The sequence below is a fragment of the Marmota monax genome, unplaced genomic scaffold (assembly GCF_021218885.2).
Source record: "Marmota monax isolate L192 unplaced genomic scaffold, Marmota_monax_Labrador192_F-V1.1 WCK01_AAM20220418_F8-fsc00009, whole genome shotgun sequence".
Lineage (NCBI taxonomy): Eukaryota > Metazoa > Chordata > Mammalia > Rodentia > Sciuridae > Marmota > Marmota monax.
In genome coordinates this window covers 25682262-25704125 of record NW_026694710.1, presented here as the reverse complement: position 1 = coordinate 25704125, position 21864 = coordinate 25682262, and the positions used below count along the sequence as shown (strand labels likewise).

The following is a 21864-nucleotide window of genomic DNA, read 5'->3' as shown; positions in this document are numbered from 1 at the left end:
CAAGAGAAACTGAGGTCACTTCCTGGCCCTTCCCTGCAGCACTCCCACAGCCCCAGAGACAGACTTGTCCCCACAGGGTGCCGTCCCTGGCAGTCCCTTCCCTTCACTGACAGCCCATGTGGCTGGTCCCTTCGGGCCTCAGCTGCTCCCAGCCTGCGTGGCACCACCGACCCCATGGCTCCACCTCTCCAGGGAGCAGGGGCAACCAGGTGGCCCTGAGTGGAGCCAGGTGCACAGGGAGGGCCCCACGTGGGTCTGACGGGCAGGATGTGGTGGTGCGATGGCAGCTGGTGGGACACCCTGGAGTCCTCTGGATTCCAAGCCCAGGAGAGCCAGCACCCGTCCCCTGGCCCCGGGGGACGCTGCGTGTCCAGGCGGGGTGCACGGGGCTGCCGTGAGCAGGCAGTCCTGGGCCCAGAAGGGAGGCTCCTCCCACATCTCTTCTGAGTCAAGGAGACAGGGTTCCCCTAGCAGAGTCCTCGGCCAGCAGACGGGAGCTTCGCCTCAGTCTGGCCACCACCTGTCGAGGGGGCGAGGACACGCCTGCTCTCTGGTGTCTCCTGTGCTGACTCAGGCGCTTCCTCTTTCCCTCCCTCCCGCCTCCCTCTCCGTAGACCAGTGGCAGCGGCCCTGAGGCCTGGTCCTGCCCAGGGACCCTTGGCTGTGAACAAGGCCCAGGCAGAGCCTGGCCAGCTCAGGGAACAGGCACGGCCTGCGGCTCTCTCGTCATCGAGGTGCCTGAAGACGGAACTTGGGAAGGTCCCGGCCTGTTCCTGCAGCATTGTGAGAACAGATGGCTCCTGGGCCAGTGGCCTCGGAGAGGGCAGGAGCTGCAAGAGCCCCATCCAGACGCCCCAGATGCGGCCCTGGGACACCCACTCCTGCCACTTCCTCTTTCTGCTGACAGAGGCACTCTGTCCACACCTGGGCCAGCACTGGGGCTGAGGAAGAGGAAGGCCGAACCTGTCCCTGGGTGAGCTTGGGGACAAGGAGGGAGAAGACAGAAACATCTGGTGAGGGGCTGTGGGTGACCTCCCAGCAGAGGAGTCAGAGCTGTGACCACTGGCCACGGTCAATCGCACCCAAGGCCGGTGGCCGCTACTGAGGGCATCGTGACTAGGATGGATGCCCTCGTCTCCCTGAGCCAGCTTCCCTCTGTAACTGGAGGGGAGGACGATGGGGGCTGTGCTGGGGACTCCCAAGGAGGATGCTCTCAGACCTTGGTCCAGGGCCTGGTGGATGGTCACAGGGCAGCTGCTGGTGGCCACTATGACGGTTTCATTCCAGGAGAGCCGGGAGGCGAGGGAGGGTGAGGGCCAGAGGCAGAGGGCTGTGTCCACAAGGTGCCCCTCGAGCTCGCTAGTGTGCACCTCACAAAGCGCTAACAGCCTGGGCTTGAGGCAGAACGCGGGCCTCGCTGATTCCTGCCGTCAGTTCAAGGACAAAGAGCCCTTGGAAATGCTGTCAAAACAGTTATTCCCCAGTCCAACAGGGGGCTGCATGCCTGTCACTCCAGGAGAGGTCCCCAGCCCGCGGCCAGCGCCTGGCGTGATTGGCTCTCACCCTGAGCCACCTGAGAAACTTGGGGGAAGGACACTTTGATTTGCCGGAGATCAGAGCCTGTTTGAACTGTCGCCGATTTCCCTTCCAGCGTCTGAGGGCCACTTCCTCTCTCTGGCCAGAAGTCTCCGCGAGCCAGGCCAGGGCTGCGGTGCCCCAGGGCCTGGCCCCTGCCCCAGGCTGGTCCCAGAGCTGCAGAGCCCTGCCAGCTCCCCAGGCGGGCGTGGCTCAGAATCCTACTTCCTGACCCTGATCCCCCGTCCTGGGCACCCTCAGGGTCCATAGGTCCCCTCCTACAGCTGCTCTGGCTCCTAAGAGTTGCCCTCAGTGACAAGGCCAGTGACTGAAGGCCCAGCCCTGGTTTCTGAGGTGGAACCAGGCCCTCCCCTGGGCAGCATGAAGAGGCAGCGTCACCTCCCCAGAGAGCAAAGGGCACCAACGCAGGAGCCCGACTCGTTCAGTCCTCGGCAGACCAGGAAGCGAGTCTCCACTGCTGCCATCAGCATGAAGCCACCAACGGGGCAGGAGGGAAGGGGACGCTCCATGGGGCTGTGTGCTGGGGACAGGGCAGGCCTGGCTGGGAGGCCAGAGCACGTATGAGCCGAGGAGGGGCATGAGAGCACACGCACACACACACACACACAGATGCATACACAGGTGCACACACATGCACATGTGCACATGTGCATACACCACACACAGGCACACATGCACGAATAGATATGCACAGACACTCACACAGATGTACACACATTTGCACACACACCACACACATGTACACGCAGATGCACATACCTGCACATATACACATATGCACACACACCACACACAGACACACGTGTATGCACATACATGCACAGAGATGTACACACACACACACAGCAGAGCCACACGTGGGACTACGTGAGGTGACTGTGCATCTCAACAGGCGTCGGATCAGAAGAGCACGTGGGCCTGTGGCCATGGCTGGAGGAGGGCGCGGGCTCCCGTCAGCTGCCCGAAACTGGGTAAGTGCTGGTTCTGCCCACGCCTGGCTCTGCCTCCAGCAGACCCTCCCAGAGCGTCAGGGCAGCCTCGCTGGGGTGAAGAACCTGGGCTGAGCCCGGGAGGCCCTGAGCAGCTCCAGGAGCTAATGCCTTCGCGAGCTGGCGCCCTGAATGCAGGTCCCCTGTCCCCTTCCCCTACGTGGCTCTTCAGCAGGCCAGGGTGGGCACGCCTCTGGGTCAGGTCTGCACGCTGACCTGGCTCCTAGGCACCCCACAGAGGCCGAGCAGGGCCACTAGCTGGGCTGTGGGAGCCCAGGCACCTGGCGGGCAGGAGATTGAGGCCCAGATGCAGGCCCCAGCAGCCCGCAAGCCCCGGAGGCTGCGCGGCAGCTCCCAAGCAGGGCTGAGTTAGGATGGTCAGGAGGAGGAGCCAGGCGGTGCCCACGGGTGTAGGCACTGGGCCAGGGCCCTGCACATCATAACCCTCTCCACTGGGGACAACCAGGGCCCAGGAGACGCCCAGGCACACAGAGCTGGGCAGCTGGTTCACAGGTGCAAATAGGACTCGAGGGACGCCAGATCCTGGGCCTGTAGCGGGGCCACACTGCCCTCAGGAGCAGAGGCCAGGAGGCCCCCCAGGTTAGGAGGTGCAGTGGGGACAGGGCAGGGGCCCCAGGGGACAGGGCTCTCACCAGAACACACGGTCTTTGGTCACGCGCTCTTGCAGAAGCGTCCACTTCTTCCCCAGGTCAGATGACACGTAGAGCTTCAAGCAGAAACAGAGAAACCACAGTTTGGTCGTGACGTCAGAAATGAGCCGGGGAAGGGTGGGGACAGCCGGCCTGAGAGTGGCCCGCAGAATGCCCCTGTGCTGTCGGCTCTATCCTGCAGACACAGGAAGTGTGCACGGGGGTGGGGACAGCCCCCACACAGAGCAGCTCCTGCCCAGGCCACCTGCAGGAGCCAGGGGTGAGGACCCCAGGTGGAAACCCAGGAGCCCTCCCAGAGGAGGTGCGCTGACCGCTGACCCAGGAGAGCGTTGACAGAACCCGAAGAGGGATGGGGGCTGGAGGAGAAAGGGGGGGCGGGAGGGGTCAGGAGGGGACAGGAGGGAGGGGAAGGCATGTGGAGGGGCGCGCTGCCAGCACCCAGGGCTGCAGGAGTGGGAGGAGGTCAGGGCGTGGAGGGGACCCAGGGCTGGGGCTCTGTGCAGGCTGCTGGCCTGGTCCAGGCGCCTCCACCCTGCAGGGTGGATGGCACCACGTTCTCCTGCTGTGGACTTGATCTTCACATTGTGTTTGAGCTTGAGAGGTCAGGCTGATGGATGGCAGGGCACATGCTAGGCCCCCAGTCAAGGCCCTGCTCCTACAGGGGACAGATTCTCAGCTCCTGTCTCCTCCTAGTGACCACTGCTGGCCTCTACCCCAGGAAGGTCATGGCTGAGTGCCCTGGGCACCCAGTCATGGGGCAGCCCCCCAGTGGGCCTTGCTCTGCAAATGTCCGGCCTGCGAGGGAGCCCGAGGTTCAACACTCATGGAGAGCACCAGGCCAGGAGAGGCCTGCAGGGGGGACGGCACATCCTGCACGTCCAGGCCTCCCCACGTCCCACTGGACCCTGCAGATTTTGCAGCCCCTGCCAGACACCCCCAGCTGAGGCGGGTAAGCCAGGGTGGGAGGGCGCGGCCGGGAGGCATGGCCGGGCTGAAGGCAGGGAGTCCTCTGTCCTGGCCTGGTGGACGGGAGGCAAAGGGCAGACAGGCCTGTTTAGGGATGGGGCAGGCCCTGGGAGGAGTGGAAGGGGCAAGGAAGTGACACGGTCCTTGGTTCCGTGCCCTGGAGGCAGGGATGGGGACAGCTGGTCCTTGGGACCCTGGTGGAGACGGTACCAGTGTGAGCTTTAGAGAGCAAGTGTGAGAGGCAGGGCCACAGGACGAGACCCAGAGCTGCTGCCCCGAGGGCCGCCGTGGGAAGGTCCTTCCCTCCTCAGGGTGACAGTCCTGAGAGGAACCTGAGACCCTCCTGGAGGAGGAAGCCAGGTCTCAGGGTGGCCTGGTGGGGAGTGCCACCCCACAGAGGGGACACAGGTGCTCCATGTTCCAAGTGGAAAACTGGAGTGGGGTCCAGTAAGGGCTACCCCCAAACCCAGCCGCTCTGGGAAACTGAGGGACAGCAGAAGCAGACAGGCCCTCTCCCCCTGCCCCCCGACCTGCCGAGGCAGGTTGTGAAGCCAAGGTGGGCCCTCCCCACTTCTCCTGCCCTTCTTCCCTGAAGACCCTCAGTGACAGGTGTCCTGCCCGTCCCTGGGGGACGGAGGTCACACAAGGATGCCAAGAGGACCCTGAGCCAGTCAGCCTTCGAGGCTTGGCCTAAAGCCCTTCTCTGGCCACTAGCTCAGAGGCCGTGGCCTGGTCCTGCAAGGCCTGGACCTGCCCCCAGCGCCTTCTCCTGCTGGGCCCTCATCCTGAGTCCTGGGAGGCCCTGGAGTGTGTCCCTGTGCTGATGCTGACACCGTGTCTCTGGGCCTCGGCTTCTGGTCTGCAGGTGTCCTGTGTCCCTCCGCCCCACTCAGGGCCCCTGGTCCCTCTCAGCCTGGTTTCTGGTGACTCTGCCTGTGACACGTCGGTTCCAGCCCATTCGGAGCCCCAGGAGCCTGGGGCTGACCCCAGCTCTCCTCTCCAGGGACAGGTTGAGTGGCCACAGGGTTGGCCTCCCTGAGCCGGTGTTTCCGCCCCCATCCAGAAAGCCCCCCGGGGCAGGGTGTGTCTGTAGGTCCACAGCTGACCCAGCAGCTGCAAAAGCACGGCCCTGCAGACTGACCGCGGCCCCGCAGACTGACCGCAGCCCTGCTGCCAACGCTCCCGGAGCCAGTGGAGGGACCTCCCACCCGAGGCTGCGGTGCCAGGGCCAGGCCCACCTGTGCTCCGCCTGTCCACCCTCCTTCCGCGACTCTCAACCCCCTCGGCCCGGTAGGCCCCGCGCTCTCCCTGCCCTCCGGGCCTGCAGGGCTCTTGTCCCCAGGGAGGCTGCCTTCCCCGCCCCCCTGCTGTCCCCACTGTGTTCTCAATGGCCTCCCCACCCACCTCTGACTCACCAAATCTCAGAGGTGTCCCGGCCCCGGCCCCCTTCCCTGGAGCAGAACCAGGTGGACAGCGCCCCTGCCCCAGTGCCTCACTGCTGTCCAGCTGGGCCCACTTCGGAATTCAGAGAAGAACTGACCAGACCCTGCCCTGCTCTGCGCTCCCTGCTCAGCGGAGGCTGAGTGGGCCGTTGGCCGGGAGCTGGGAAAGCCCACACCTGGAGGGGAGCCAGGGGAGCCCAGCCCAGCAGAGGGCCCTGGAGCCTCCGCAGCAGGACACGGGCAGGACCACCCGTGGGAAGGAAGTGGGTGCTGATGCAGGACACGTGCACCCGCCTCTTCCCTGCCCACTGTGGCTCTGGGGTCCCTGCCTCTGTGGCCCCCTTGCGAGGAGGGAGCAGAGCCCCAGCGCAGGCCTCAAGAGGCACAGACTCCAGCTGCCTCCAGTGCCTTCCAGCAACCAGGACATATCCTCCAGGACGGAGGCAGGGGAGAGGCCCCACTTCAGGGAGGCTGCTCCCCCCGGGACCTCACCATAAGCCCCTGGGGAGGCAGCCCCTCCAGCCTGTCCTAACTGAATGCTTTTGCCCTGGTAATGACACTGGAATCAAAGCCCTGCTTCTTTAGCTCTGGAGCCACATGCAGAAAATAGCCATGGCCGTAAGACTTTCCTCTCGAGTGGCGAAGTCATTGCCCAGCTAACCCTCTGTGGCCCCCAGATGCCCTATGGAGGCTGGCGACCCCCCTGGGCTTTCTCACACACTCACCCTGCCTGCACCCAGCCATCCCTGCTAACCACTTGCTGCCCCACGTGGTGGCCTCCGGGCCTTTGCACGTGTGATCCCTCTGCCTGGGACAGCATCCTTCCTCTCGCTGCCACCCAGGTAACCCCAGCCCTTCAGAGGAGCCTCCTCCCCACCTGACGCTCTGCAGACAACAGCCCACATTTCCCGGTCTGTCGTCCAGGTGCTGAGTGGCTGCCGGGGCCCCTTTCCACGGAACCTCCCTCTGATGGAGGGAGAGACCACAAGGAAGCAGCCAGGTCCCCGAGCATGCAGGTGCCTCCCCACGGCCAGGGTTCCGTCTGGCTGCTCTCTACACTAGCTGCTCTGCCAGTCTGAGGGGACGGCCATAGCACCGTGCCACAGAGCCGCAGAGCTGGGCTCAAACAATGCAGTCGCTCCCAGTCCTAGAGGCCAAAAGTCCAAGGTCAAGAAGTGGGCAGGGCAGGCTCCTCCCTCCTGGGTGTGTGGATGCAGTCTCCCCCGTGTTTTCATGTGGTGGTCCCTCTGTGTGTCTGTCCTGGTCTCCCCTTCTCATGAGGATGCCAACCAGACAGGATGAAGCTCCCCACTAGTGACCTTGCTTGACCTTACCAACCTCTGTGAAGAGGCCCACACACAGTCACATACCAAGGTCCTGGGGTCGGGGCTCAGCACACGGACCTTGGAGGACATAGTCCTGGCATGAGCGCCACAAGCACCAGGTCCTCTGCAGTCCTGGCCCCTCCCAGCAGCCTGGGTCTGTCAGAGCACACCCCTGTTCCAGGAGGGGCATTTCATTTCCCACTTCTCTGCACACGGCACGTTGCCCATGCTCTGCTCACCCTGGGCACAGAGTTGAGCCCGGGCCTTCGTGGCCAGGTGCACTGGTGTTTTCTGGGTGAGTGGACACGTTTGGCTCCAGGGCAGGAGCTCATAGGCCTGCTCTGTGAAGGGCCAGCCTTGCTGGCCGAGCTGTCTCTAGACCAGTCACCCATCTCACTCTGGGAAGAGCGCGGTGGCCAGAGGCGGCACACAGGCCAGTGGGTGGCTACTGGCTATCACGAGGACAGGCGGCAGGCCTCTGTGCGCTGACCCCTGCTCGGGGCCCATGATGAGAAACCACCACCTTTGGCACTTAGAGGGCTTAAGTCTCATGAGGACAAGCAGCCCCTGTGTCCCTTCAAACGGGCCCGTCCCGAGGCAGAGCTCAGCCAATATCCACAGCAGGCAGGGGACGTCCTCGTCTGTCTGGGCCCGTGAGCACCTGCCAGCAGCCGTGGTCAAGGCGCCAGGAGCCGAGGCACATGTGTCACTTGCTCCTCATTTAACACACTCACCCACACACGCACATGGACACGCACACACATGTGCGCACACACGCACACACCCACGCACACAACCACACACCCACGCATACACCCACGCACGCGCACACACACACCCACGCACATGCACGGTGAGCACGGCTCCCTCTCTGCGGATGCAAAACCCAAGGCTCAGGGAAACAGGCCGCTGCCCAAGGTCGCGTAGTGGTCTCCGCCCGGCAGACCTGTTCGCAGAGCGATCAGTTCGCTGAGCAGCCCAGGAAGGTGACCGGTCACCCGAGTCTGCCCTCTGGTCGGCTGCATGACTCAGGCCCTTTGTGCCTCAGTTTACCCATCTATAAACCAGGAGAGCCCTGCTCACAGCCGCAGTCGGTGGACCAAGTACCAGTCCACAGTATCGTCCCTGGGAGCCCGTGACAGAGCCTCCATGTCAACGAAGCCATCGTCACTGTCGTCACCGCCTTTGCTCCTGTATCTGATGCCCCCCAGGGACTTCGTGGAGCATTTCCGATTCAGTCTCACGGGAGATGATTTTACAATCCACCATCCCTGGCTTCAGAAATAGGACTTTCTGCTTAATAAATGGCAAACACCAGCAATGAACAGGGTCAAGCCCCGGGGACATCGCAGTCCCCACAGCCCAACTGCACAGCTCCGTCCACGGGGCGAAGGAAGCAGGATGTGCTGTGTGGCGGCACCTGCCGCGTGGAGGCAAGAAGGCGGCAGGGCAGAGAGGACAGGGTCGGCAGGCAGTGCACACAGAGGCCCGGGCACTCCCGGCAGCTGGACACGACTGGCGGCACTCAGACCCCGTCACCCTGCACAGCGGGAAGCCTCCAGCCCCACAGCGCCTGGACTCCCTTGTCGTTGGAGACCAGGTTGGGGACGCCCCCACAATGCCACAGTGGGATGAGGCCTTTCCTGCCCTTGGCTTCTCTGGGGGCAGCTGGGGAGGGGAGAGGCCGTGGGGTGAGTGGGGCTGGCTCTGGGCCCGAGTCTGGCTGGCTGCAGGGGCAGGGGCAGTGGCCACTTGGGCTGCCTGGATCTCAGCCCCAGCCCTGCATTCGTGACATTGGCAAGTCCAGGGGCTCCTGCTGCCCACCTTCCTGACAGGCAGAGGCTGAAGGTCCCCGGGTGTCCAGGCTGCAGGCTCCTGGGAGCACCCTTGAGGGTCCAGGCTGAAGCCCCATCCGCTCCTCCAACCTTTAGAGAGCACCCGACGCTGCCCACTGGAGCCCCTTTGTGCTCAAACACCCAGAGTGACACCTGTCCCTGTGGAGCCCCAGCAGAGGCCAGTGGTCAGAGCAAAATGAACAAAATTGTTCTATCACCAGGGCGAAGTCACGTTGCTTCTGGGTCCTGAAGGCTGGGGTCAGAGAGAGCTGCAGACTGCTGCTGACCCTGAGTCCCTGCCAGCAACCTGGTGCCCACCGGTCAGTGCCCAGCGAGACGTCTGGCCTCTCACCCCACATTACAAGGGCTGCCCCTTTGCACCGGCCTTCGCTTGACAGGATGCCCGCGGACCCTGCCAGGGCTGGAGCACAACAGTGTCCTCTTGTCCCCCCTTTCCCCCATGGTCACCTTCATGCTCTGAAGCTGCCCTAGAAGTGATGCACCTGAGCCCCGGGCAGTGTCCCCCAGTGAGTCCTCCCTGACCGCCCACCCCTAGCCGTGCTGGCTCCTCTGAGTTTCTGGAAGGAAACCAACATCTCGGTGCTGGGAAGGGAAGGAAAACCAGCCAAGGTGTAAAGTCCAGCTTAAGTGTGTCCAGCTTCGGTGCCCATGGCTCTGCCCACAAGCGGCAGAGGCCCCAGCATAGGGAGCACCCATGGGCACACGTGCCAGCGTCACGGAGAGCTGGCCCAGGAAGGGCGGGCCAGGCCTACCCTCCGACCACAGCAGCCTCACGAGTTTCCCGAGTCTGGGAAGAAGACCACATCGGGCTGTCCCCAAGGAAGCCTGTCCAGGCCCCAGGTAAGGCCGCCTGGGAGGACCCCATCAAAGTGACACGGTGAGGGTCTGAGGGGGGTGGGAGGTGGGGTCAGCCAGAGTGAGGGGGAGGACACAGGGGAGGAAGGGGCTCCCGTCAGTGCCCACCTGTCCACCCTGCTGACTCTGGGCTCGGCATGTGACGCACTTTGATCAACACCGTGTGCCACAGGTCCAAGCCAGCACACAGAGGCTGCCTGTGCCCGGGGGCCTCTGCCCATCATGAAGAGAGCGGGAGCCCAGGGAGAGTCAGTGGAGCAAGACCCTGTGCCCAGGAGCCACGTCCACCAACCCCACAGCCCAGCGGATCCCAGCCACACCACAGGCTGGACCAGTCAGCAGCGTGTGTCCAGCTCCAGTGCCCATGGTTCTGCCCACAAGCAGCCACTGGGCTGGGCGGGTGTGTTGTTCAGCATGTGGCAGCAGGCACCTGCCTGTGCACCAGATTGTTGGTATCCAGGCCTGGCGTTGTCCCCGGCACTGCCCGGCTTCTTGGGAATTAGAGATCTTTAAAACCCTATAAACTCCCCAAACCTAAAGCCCTGCTGTCATTGTTATTAATTCCCACCGATTTCTCGTTCCTTTACAACCTTAAATAAACCTCTTTACTCCCTTTTTCTTTCCTTACTCACAGAAAAGAGCCAAGGAAAAGAACCAAGATTTCAGCTCCATTAATTTTTCAGGGCACCATAAATTAAAGAGCCATCGCGACGCAGGAAAATGAGTCTCCGTGGTTGTGCTCGGCTCAGATTACAGGGGAGGCCAAGTCGCACTGTTAACACCCACAAGCACACGCCGGGCCGAGCAAGGTGCTGGGAGCAGAGGCGGCCCCAAGGCCAGGGGATGCGGGACTCCAGATCTTGGCAAGGAGGCCAGGCCCTGAGGACAGCTGGGCTCAGTCCAGCCAGGAGCCTCTCTAAGCAGGTCTCTGCCCTGGCTGATCCCTCCTGGCAGCCATCTGTCATTTATCTAACCGACCTCCACCAGTTCATTCATTCATTCATCTCCCTCCCGCTCATACACCACCCACCCATCCACCCTGATCCACTCATCCACCCACATATTCACCACCTCATCCAGGTGTACTCCAGTTGTCTACCACCTTCCCACCCACAACCCACTCATGAATCTACATCCATCCACCCACCCATCCACTCATCCTTCCATCCATCCACCCACCCATCCATCCATTTATTCACTCATTCATCCATTTATTCACTCATTCATCCATCTACCCATCCACCCACCTATCCACCCATCCTTCCATCCACCTATCCACCCATCCACTCACCCACCCACCCACCCATCCATTTATTCACTTATTCATCCATCCACCCATCTTTCCATCCACCCATCCAACTGTCCATCCACCCATCCACCCACCCATCCATCCATCCACACATGCAACTGTCCATCCACCCATCTACTCATCCTTCCATCCATCCACCCACCCATCCATCCACCCATCTATTCATCTATCCATCCATCCACCCACCCACCTATCCACCCGTCCTTCCATCCACCTATCTACTCACCCACCCACCCATTCAACCCTCCCTCTCTCCCTTCCTCCATCCACAGGACCCCAGAGGGCAGGCAGTGGGGACACAGGTTGCAAAGGGAGGCTGCTGCCCTGAGTGGCCTCCACCTGCCCCCCAGACCCCTGCTGCCCTTTCCTCCTTTCGCTGGTGGGGGCCTGGCCTGTTCAGGGGACAGCACTTCCTCCCTCTGATACCTGGTTGAGTCACCCACGAGTGGCCCCAGCAGAAGACCGGTGGGAAGGAAGAGAGGGGCTGGGACAACGTTCCTCCTGTCCTGACCGTCCAGCCACAGCTGGCAGGGGCTGTGTTACTGTAACCAGGACAAGGCCCCTCCTGCCACCTTCCCCGGGACTGCACTCGGGCATGACGAGAAGCCAAAAACGGCTTCACCAAAGCCAAGTCCTCATCCCTAGAACCTGGACTGTACCTTACGGGGCAAACGGGACTTTGCAGATGTGATTGTTAAGATGCACAGATGACCTTAGGCTGCCGGGGGCGGGGCTCCATGTGAACGAGGGATGGCAGGAGAGATCTCCCACACACGCGCGCGCACACACACATGCACACACACTTGCACACGCGCACACGCAGTGGGTGTTGTGCAGACGGAGCAGGGAGGTTTGAAGATGCTGTCCCTGAGAGTGGCATCTGCAGCTAGAAGGGGGAGCTTGGCAGCCTCGGGAACCAGCAAAGGCCAGGCCAGGTTCTCCCTGGAGTCCAGAGGAGCGCGGCCCTGCGGTACCTGGATCTCAGTGCAGTGAGTCTGACTTCATACTGTGAGAGGCCAGTTTTGTCACAGTTACGCTGAGCCAGACAGCCTCTGGTCACTGGTCACAGTGGCTGCAGGAAGCTGACCAAGGCCTCTTCCCCAGCCCTGGCTCCTCTCTGGGGCCTTTCCCGCCCAGTGACCTCTCCCCTCACGGCCTCCAGGAGCTGGTGGGCCGGCTCTGCCCACACCAGCAGGGGCTCTCCCACCCCCGGGCCAGCTTCCAGGTCCTGTGAAGGGCTGGGCACCTGCCACGCTCCCTGCCGTGCGGAGGACCCCCTGTTCCCGGCAGGGCCTGGAGGACATGGCTCCCAAGGAGCGGATGCTGCCCTGAAATGAGGGTCACCTGGCTCCTGTTGGTGAAGGTGGACGCGCATCCCAGGCAGAGGGAAAGGGCCTGCAAGACCTGGCCCAGGAGGTGTGCGGAGCATTCTGGAAGTAGGGGAAGGCCCTAATGGCTAGTGTGTGGGGAGAGACAGAGTGCAACAATGCGGTGGCCAGCTGTGACCGACTGACCCTCCCCAGGCCTCTGTGCCCAGTGCCTGCTCACCTCCACCTTCCTTAGTCCCCACAACAGTCAGGCAGCTGTCACTCCCCACACTGACACTCCCCACGCTGACACGGGCCACACACCTGTGACTAGAGTCTGGGCCTCGCAACCCCCGGGAGGCTTCTCCTGCACCAGCCTAGGTGTCTGAGTCCCACTGAGGGAGAAGGCTGCTTCTGAGCTGACGTTTGTCCAATAGGGTGCCCCACCCACGGGTCTGCGGCAGGTGTCCCTGCCCTGTCGACTGCACGCGCCCCTGTGCCCCCTTACCTTGTTCTCCTTGGTGTAGGCGAGGACCTTGTCCTCCTCCTTGGGGTGGAAGATGAGGGTCTCCACCAGGAAGGCAATCGGCTGCTTCTGGAAGGTGGCGCCCTCGTCGGTGCTCAGGAAGAGGCTCTGCTCGCGGTCGCTGAGCGAGGAGCTCACCAGGATGATCTGCAACACAGGGCAGCGTGAGCCTCCAGCCAGCGTGGCCTCCCCACGGCAGGACACTAGTGCCCACCCTGTGCCCAGTGCTGGCCCTTGGTGCGCTGATGCCCGCCCTGTCATGACACTGAGGCTGGACCGTGGACCTCTGCCACGAATGAGACTCCAGCTCAGGGGGAGCCCAGCAGGTGGGCGCATCACCGGGTACGGCTGACCTGGGGCCTAGGGGGAGCGGAGCAGCGGGGGTGGACGGGAGGGCGTGATGGACACAGGGGCTGTCTGCACAAGGGGACACTGACGGGGGCGAGGACCGGGCTCTGACAGGCTGAGGTGCCGAGGGGAGCCTGTGGGGAGGGGGCAGCAGGGTCTGGGTTCTGTTGGCAAGAGGGCCACGATGGGTCCAGCGTGTCCCCTAGAAGGACGCCCCTGCCCTGACCCCACACCTGGGAACGTGACCCTATTGGCCATGTGATTATGAGCTCAGTCAAGATCCTTCTGAGTCAGGGTGGCCAGGCCAATGACTGGTGTCCTCCTAAGATGACCAGATGGACACAGATATGGGAGGGGTGCACCTCGGAGTCCCGGATGTCCAGGGACTGCCCAGGACACCAGGAAAAGGCAGAGAGTGGACAGTCCTGTGAGCCTCCAGAGGAGCTGGCTTGCTCACACCATGCCCTGGACGTCAGTCTCCAGGCCAGGGGACAGGAGTTCCCAGCTGTGGGGCTCTGGAGAGGTGGCCACAGGACAGTTCTACAGCACATGGGAGCCCGGGAACATGGAGGTTGTCACCTGCTCTACATTCCCTCATGTCCACGTGGCTTAGTAGACATGGGTCCCCAAGGTGGCCTGGGCCCCGGCTGGGGCTTTGGTGGCTTAGACTGGGGATGTCCGTGTCCTTCCATCTGCCATTTCCACTCCGTGCGTCACTGCAGTGGCTGGAGTGACAGGTGGTGACACCCTTAGGAGGGGCCCAGGCACCAGGAGCACCCTGCTCTCCAAGGCCTCCTACAGGGACGCTGCAGCAGGCCTGCTCTGTGGTGCCAGGACATGCCCTGTGAGTGGCCAGCACCTGGGTGGGCAGCCGGGCAGCTCCACCCCTGGCCTCCATTCACTGAGTCCTGGGGCACTGGCGTCCCTGGGCTGCATGGGACTCCCTTTGGTCTCACAGAGGGGCAGGACGGGACAGCCAGCCTACTGCTCACACCCTGGTGACGGGCAGGCCCAGGGGTGGAAGAAGGACATGGACATCCAGTCCAAAGTGACGCTGCCAGGGTCCCCAGGCGTGGCGGGTCCCAGAGCCTTGGGGTCCAACACCCGGCCGCACGGGGGGCCGACAGGGCGAGGCTGGCCCCTGCTGGCTGGACTCGGTGTCCACCCTGCAACTTCACCCCACTGCCCACTCCACCCGCCGGCCGCTGCGGCCCACTCCCTCAGCCCCGCGGCTCACTTTAACTCCCTCCCGGCTGCTCACAGCAGGCAGATGTCCACCCCCGGACAGCACCGTAGGCATTCTGGGAGCCTCCTGCCTCCCCTGCGCGCAGGGCCTGGCACTAGGTGGGTGCTACGACCCCGTAAATGGGTCTGGGAACCTCAGTACACACCAGGGCTGCGGTGCAGGGTGGCCTCTGCCCCACAGCCTGTGTCTGCCCTGCCCATCCCCTCCTGCAGGCCCGGGGCTCTGCCAGGGGGACCCCAGGTAAGAGGAAGGAAAGAACGGCTGGCCAGGCGCCAGCCATCGGCTCGGAGCTATTTTGGGCCTCACAGTTGGAAGAGCAAGCGGAGCGCGGGGGGCGGGGGGCAGGGCTGTGGAGCCCAGGAAGTCACCAACCAGCCGCCAGGCAGAGGCTGGCAGATTGTTCCTCCAAGTTGGGAAGCAGTTTCTATTTTAAAGGGGGTATTTTTACTGCTTACTATTCTGGGGAGACATATGGTACCTGCACCAGGTTCCGGGGCCCACGCGGCTGGGCGTTTGAAATCCGAGGGACCAAGCCAAACACTCCAGAGAAACATTCCACAGGCTCATTTGACGACGGCCAGTCCACTTGTAGTGTGGGCCCCAGAAAGGGCTAGACAATGTGGGGCCCAACCGCCATCGGAGGAGGGGAGGCAGCACGTCCTTTGTTTTGCTGTGTACTCAGGTGCACCTGCTGGGGAGGCTCGGCCGTCCCCACTGCTCAGACGGGGAAGCTGAGGCCAGAGTGGCTGAGCGCCTTGTGGGCGTCACACCGCCTGCCCAGCTGGAGCCAAGTCCCCTCCACGGCTCACCTGTGGGACTGCGCTGGGCTCCCTCCCGCTGCATCTGACCCGGAGCCCCCACGCCCTGTTCTGCTCTTGGATTGGCCTGTGTCAGCCTGTTCCCACCTGGACCCTTGCTAGGACCTGCTATCAGAGACACTGTGTCCTGAGGAGCTGATGAGTCACCACCCTGGTCCACAAGGCTTCCCACCACTTCCTCCAAAGGCGGGGCCGAGGTCCCATTCTGCCTGCGGTGCCGCTCCTCACACAGTAACTCTCCACACTAAAAAAAATCAAAACACCAAGACACCCGACAAATGGCAGAAACCGCCCTGGCTCTACCAGACTCTGCTGCGGGCTTCTCAGAGTGTCCACTCCCTCCAGAATCTCACCCCGGGACTCAGTTCCTTCGCCCTTTACCAAGCTTAGGCCCAAAGGGTCCCTGGTCCCAGGATGGGGTGCCCTGAGTCACCTGTCTGTTGAAAACCCAATTCCTGTGGGGTCCAGAGAACTTGGCTTTGATGCCCAGAGGGGAAGACCATGGAAGAAAACCGACACAGGGCCTTCGCCCCCACTTCCCAGGGTCTCGTCCCTGCCAGGTGAGCTGTGGGGACCAAGGACAGCTCCCCCACCCAGTGCTTGCTCCTGGCCCTGGAGAGTCCCGCTGGGACGGTCAGCAAGTTTGGGTGGCCACTCATGTTGCAGGAGGGGGCTGCCCCAGGATGACCATCGGCTCCCCTCACCCTCAGGACACACGGCCTGCGTGCTTGTGCATGGCCTTGGACACACCAGAGGCTGGAGGCAGTTAGGGCCCAGGAGCCAACAGGACCTGGCCTAGGCAGAGGCAGTGGACTGGGCAGCAGTGGGCAGGGCCTGGGCACTTCAGAGCAGTCTGGTGGCTTTGGGTGGGGGAAGAAATGCAACAGGAAGTGCAGGAACGTGCTAAGCTGCTGGTTTGGACAGAGGGTATGTGGCCCTGCTCTCACAGGGAGGGGGACCTGGGCAGAGCCAGTTTGGGGAGACAACCATGAGGTCGAGCTGAGCTGCTGAGATTCTGAGGCGCACCCAGGGACAGGAGGGATTCAGGGAGGAGGCAGGCTTTGGGGGTGAGGTGCACAGACACAGTCCTGGGAGTGGACCAGCCCACCCAGCGAGGTCATCTAGAATGGGCCTTCTTAGCTGTTTGAAACAGGGGTTGTGAAGTCAGGAGAGAAACAGGCTGGGGGGGGGTGACCTCCCAGAGGGGCCTGGCAGGACCACAGGGGGCAGAGGACTCACAGGCTCCCGCCTCCTCCACCGCAGCCCTCGACTGTGCCTGGGCCTCTCCAGCCGGTGTCAACCCCGTCACTCTGTGGGTCTGGCCCCAGAGGCCTCTGCCTGGAGGGGTGCGCCCGGCTCCTCTTCCCTAAGTTGTATTAGCAATGTTATATTTTTATGTTAACTTCTAAATTAATACTGATTTTCACCAACAGATCATACGAGTGCACATTTTTAGGGTACAACAGGACACACACACGCAATGTGGCATGTGTACATGACAGCCCCTGACATGCCCATCACCGTAGCCACTTACCACCTCAAAACAGCTGAGAGAGAGCCGTCCAGTGCGGTCCTTCCCACTCTGCAGCAGCCCAGAGCCCCCAGTCCACCCTGAACCCCGACCCTGCTCTCGTGCTGTGTCAACGCCGACTGTGGACACTCTCTGAAAATGTCCTTTTACATCACAGCATCACCACGTCCACCTCCAGAACCTTCCATCACCCACGGGGACACTCCAGACCCGTTCTTCCCTGACCTCCCACTTGCTGGACGTCTCCCCACAAGGCCACACCACAGGGGACATGGGCATCTCACTCAGTGCTGAGCCCAGGCCCTGGTGCCTGCAGTAGGCGCTTTAGTGCTGTCCACTGGACGACTGATGTCTCTGAGCCTCACCCGTGGCCAGCACTTGGGGGCTGTTTGTGCCGAGCTGTGTGGGCCGGTGCTCAGGCTGCCCCAGCCTCCAAGCCCCAGCTGAAACCCAGGGGGACTCACAGACCACACAGCCTCCTTGGATCTGCCGCCCTGGGCAGGAGGGGGAGAAACCCTGTCCTCAGCGGCTCTGGGCGGCCCAGATCCCTGCAGGTCTCCAGCATCCGTCCCATGACATTGACCTCCGACCTCACGCCAGTCCTCCCTCCACTGCACAGGGAAGCCTCTGGTCCCTGTGCCCAGCCTTCCTGGCACAGTGGGCTCTGAGAAAGCCCTGGTGGTGGAGGACCAAGGACTCTGACCTACCAGGTCCAGGGAGGTCCACCAGGTCGGCTCCTGCGGCCCCACAGGCACCGGCACCCCCGGAAAAGAGCTTCCTCCACACACGCACTTGACCAAAGGCGAATATTGCATCCGGGCAGGGCTTGCCCACCCCAGCCTGGGTCCTGGAGACGCGCTCCAAGGCTGCAAAACCCTGGGCACAGGAGGGGCCCTCGCCACGCAGCGCGACCGCAAGCCCACTTTTAGAACTCCTCCGGATCTGCGCAGACCCACGTCAGGGGCCTGTGGGTGCTGCCCAGGCACCCAGAGCAGGGCCATTCATAGGCGGTTGTGCTCAGCAGGATGTTGCCCCTCTGAGGAGCAGGTGAGCCCCTGTGAAGGAAGGTTGGAGGAAGTGTGCCCACAGGGTAGCTGTCACCCAGGACCAGGTGGAGCTGCACCAAGTCAGAGCACTTGTACTGGACACCCAGGCTGTGAGCTGCGTGGGACCCAGTGAGCACTCCCTCCTGGGGCTAGACCTCGGCACACAGATGCCCGGGGCAATGATTCCAGATGCGGTGTGTTCTGGAATTTATCAGGTAGATGACTGAGTCACATAGGTAAGTGTGTGTGTGTCACATAGGTAAAGTGTGTGTGTGTCACATAGGTAAAGTGTGTGTACACACACACACACACACTCCACATAAAGGTGCGTGGGTGCAGGTGTGCTTGTGAGCCAGGCTGGAAGGCCAGGTACGCTGGACGTCCGAGTGGCCAGGCCCTGGAACCAAGTCTCTTTCGTCCGAGACTCCTGGCTTCTTCCCAGCTGCTTGGCACTGCCCACGGGAGAAGCCCTTGGCTATTTGTGGAATGAATAAATGCATTTTCGTCAATGGATATTTTTTATAGAATGTGTCAGATCTGTCATCAGAGAGACGCCACTAAGTTGTTCCCAGGAGCGCCGTGCTGGTGAGCAGAGGCCACGGAAGCTCCGTGGGCAGGAACCTCTTTCTAATCTGGACTTCTACAACCCGACTGCCGGGTCCTCGCACTGTACCCGGTGGTCTCCTCCCCGTCTCCCCTCAGTCCTCCTCTCCATCCCTGCCCTGAAACCGCCCTGGGGAAGGACCTGGGAACCCGGGAGCAGGGAGCTGTGCTCCTCGAGCCTGGTGCTCAGTGTAGGCGCTGACCGCGCCGCCCCAGCAATCCTGATCTGCCCTCCTGTTCCCCAGGACATGTCCTCACTGACCTCAGCTCCCAGGCTGAGAACCAGACAAACGTGTCCTCGTCTTCCCTTCATGACAGTGAGCAGTGGGAGACGTTGTGCCACGCAGAGAAACAGGAGCAGCCCAAGGCCATCCACCCCTCTGCGTGGAGACAACTTGACCCACATCAACAGAATCTGTAAAACATCCACTAACTGAGGTCAGAGAGGCCTGGTCAGTCCTGACTGCTGGCCTGGAAAGCGCTGGGATGCCGGGAGTGTCCCCAAGAACACCTGTGACCTGAGCCAGAGCAGGCCCTTCCCTTCCACCACAGGTGACTTGGAAGTCGCAGCCCCGTGGTGCTCACTAAAGAGGGAGACATCTTCAGGATGTGTGCAAATAATCCCTCGCCGGGCCTCATGGCCTTGCCGTGTGGACTTGGGGTCCGCACCCTGTGTCGTGGGAGGCCGCCAGCCTCTGCGTGGATAACTACTGGCGATCTGGGTTCTGAAAGGGCCTCAGCCGGGTTCCGGAAGAGCCTGGTGTGACTGTGTTTGGTTGGGCTGTCCAAGGACACTTTGCAGCAGTGGGGAGCCTGGTTTCCCGGCGGAATGCGGCGGCTGATTCTCCGGAGCCACTGTGTTGGGAGGTTGTCTGTTATCAGGGCGGCTGCGTTAAGTGGTAGGATTAGATCAGGGGACGGTTTGCTCATTTATCTGCCCTTAACTGAGCAGCGGAAGGAAGGCCGCGAAGACACCGCAGCTCCTGTATGTCAGGCTTTCCAGAGGCGCCACGGCGGCCTCCTGGGTGGAGATGACAGCCAGCCTCCTCCCCTTTCTACCTGTGATCAGAGCCAAGACCACGGGCTGCGCTGGAGCAGCTGGAGAAATGCTCCCGAGCTTCGCCAAGGCCACTGTCATTGTCCTCCCTTGAGGGGGCCATGAGCTGTCACAGGGCCCACGTCTGCACGAGGTCAGGTCAAGGGGCCAGCCCATGAGGAAGGCAGAGCCGGGCGGCCCTCCGTTGCAATCCCCTGTCTGGGGGGAGCCAGGCCTTGCAGCGGGCAGCCAGGGTCAGTGTCTGAGCTCAGACCTGTGTGAGTCACGGTTGGCACAAGCAGCGCCTCTGGCTGTGGCTGGAGGACGACACGGGGCAGGAGCCAGCCATGCCGAGCGCTGACGGAGGGCCTGCTGTGAGCCCGGCCTGGACCGCGAGTCTGCCACGTCCTTGGACAGCACTGCTACCCGTCTCCCAGGAGTCCCTGTCATGGTTTGAATAAGTGTCCCCAAAGCCCATGTGCTGAAGGCTTGGTCTTCCACCGTGAGGCTCCTGGCAGGGGGTGGAACCTCCAGGGGGAGGAGGGCAACTCAGGAGTCTGGAAATCAGGACTCAGAGTCAGGAAGGCTCCGGGAGCAGAGAGCCAGACCCACCCAGGGCCTCCCACACTGAGGAGGAGGCTCAGGGGTGGGCAGACAGGACAGGGACCAGAGAGGTGCCAGGGAGGATGGCCAGAGGGAGCAGGCCCAGGACAGAGCCAGTGTCAAACATGGCGTGGACACAGGGACCAGTGACGGCCAGGGCAGGCACTGGGGTCTTGGAGTACCATCGGTTGTCTGTGGGGTCTGTGTCCCCTGGGTCTACTGATGGTCAGTATTGGTGTCCGTGGGCACTCTGATTCCAGCGGCGGGCTCCTGTGAATGTCGAGGGAAGCTCTGATCCCCAGAGCCACTGGTTGTGGGTGCTGGATCCCGGAGGTCCCTGTACCTGTGTCCCTGAGCACCATCGGTCAGTAGGACAGGGCCTTTGTGTCCTGGGCAGTGATGGGGTGAGAGCCGTGCCACCTCTCTCCCTTGTGCCATCAGTCACCATCCAGTCCCGTGCCTTCTGCTCCTCGGTGGCAGGGAGTGGCCCCAGGGCATGGCCCCTGACAACCCAGAGAGAGCCTGGCGGGTGGTGGGGACTGCGTCTTGGAGGAGGCGCCTTCTGGTCCGTGGAGTCCTGCTCGTCCTTCCTGCCACGGACGACGGAGGCTTTCACTCAGCTCTGGGCAGCGCTCTGGGGGCCCCGGCTCCTGGTGGTGAGAGGCCCGTCTCCAGCGGGAACATCATGCAGGAGTTTCCTGATCAGGAAGGACGGGCCCCGTCTGCACCCAGAGCCCCCCCCGCCCCCCCGGGACCCTGGTTGTGCCCCCTCAGGCACAAACCAAAGAGCCAGGCCCTGTCACTCAAGTCTCAGTGGCACCTGGAAGTAGGATGCGGGCAGCTGCAGAGCCTGGGCACTGAGGGCCAGGGGCCAGCACACACTACTGCAGAACCACCCGGTGCCCCCCTCGGCCTGGACCCCAGTGACCAACTGCCCTCTCGGCCTGTGCTCCTCTCCAAGGCCAGCTGCACTCAGCGAGGAGGAACTGGCCGACCCCAGCGGACTCCTGGCCACAGGGCAGGGCCCCTGGGAGCCGCCGTCCCGCCTGTGGGAGGAAGAGGCCATGGTCCTCCCGCTCCCCTCCCGGGTCTCTGCCCTCCACCTGGGCTGCAGGTTGGAGAGGGGAAGCCTGGCCAGGAGCGGTGCCCAGCTGACTCGACCCCTCTGTGGACACTCCCCCGGAGCCAGGGGCCTGAGAGGCTGGCTGCAGGTGCCTCTGGGCCACACTGTCCAGGGCTGACACAACCCCCTGCAATGGGTTCCGGGGTGACCCAGGTCTGTGCCTGTCTCACCACAGCCGGGAACTGACCCATCTGCCAGCCACTGCCCCCCAGGGCCACTGGGTGGAGGACCGACCTGCAGGTGGCAGGCTGGAAGGCAGCTGGGTCACTCAGGGTGGGCTGGCCCCCTGGCCAAGGAGAGAGACCTTGTCACCTTGGAGACTGAGGCTGAGAAGGGCCCTTGTGGTGGCCCCAGGCCCGCCCTTCAGCATGTAGCCTGTCAGAGGGGCAGGAACCCCTGCCCGGCCGCATGTCCACCCAGGGGAGCCACACAAGTCAGCCTTGCCACGGGTGTGGACTTGTGCTGGCGCCACCCCGGCCTCACGATGGCATCTGTCCTGGGTCGACCTTTGCCACCAGGCCCCTCTGCTGTGGTGCTGGGGCAGCCCCCAGTGCGCCTTCCCAGGACTCCCTGGGCTGAGCGGAGCCCCCGCCTCCAGTGTCATCCCCTCCCCTGGGGGTCCGCGGAGGGAGCCCGGGAGGAAAGAAAATGCCCAGAGCCTCTGGCGG

General features: G+C 62.8%; 1 protein-coding gene and 1 long non-coding RNA gene across 3 annotated transcripts in view; one reads left to right on the top strand and one right to left on the bottom strand.

Annotated features, from left to right (window-relative positions):
- Positions 1–21864, bottom strand: part of Sorcs2 (sortilin related VPS10 domain containing receptor 2) — a 403770-nt gene that overhangs the window by 55887 nt on the left and 326019 nt on the right. For both annotated transcript variants that reach the window (XM_046423462.2, XM_046423461.2), the window contains exons 4-5: positions 12825–12989; positions 3239–3312 (exon numbers count right to left, since the gene is read on the bottom strand). In XM_046423462.2, the coding sequence (XP_046279418.1) occupies positions 3239–3312; positions 12825–12989 (239 nt within the window). The remainder of the gene's footprint in view (positions 1–3238; positions 3313–12824; positions 12990–21864) is intronic.
- Positions 462–10358, top strand: LOC124078605 (uncharacterized). Its single transcript, XR_006846956.2, has 5 exons — positions 462–2567; positions 3950–4205; positions 5088–8589; positions 9046–9685; positions 9873–10358. It is a non-coding gene; the product is annotated as an uncharacterized LOC124078605 (long non-coding RNA).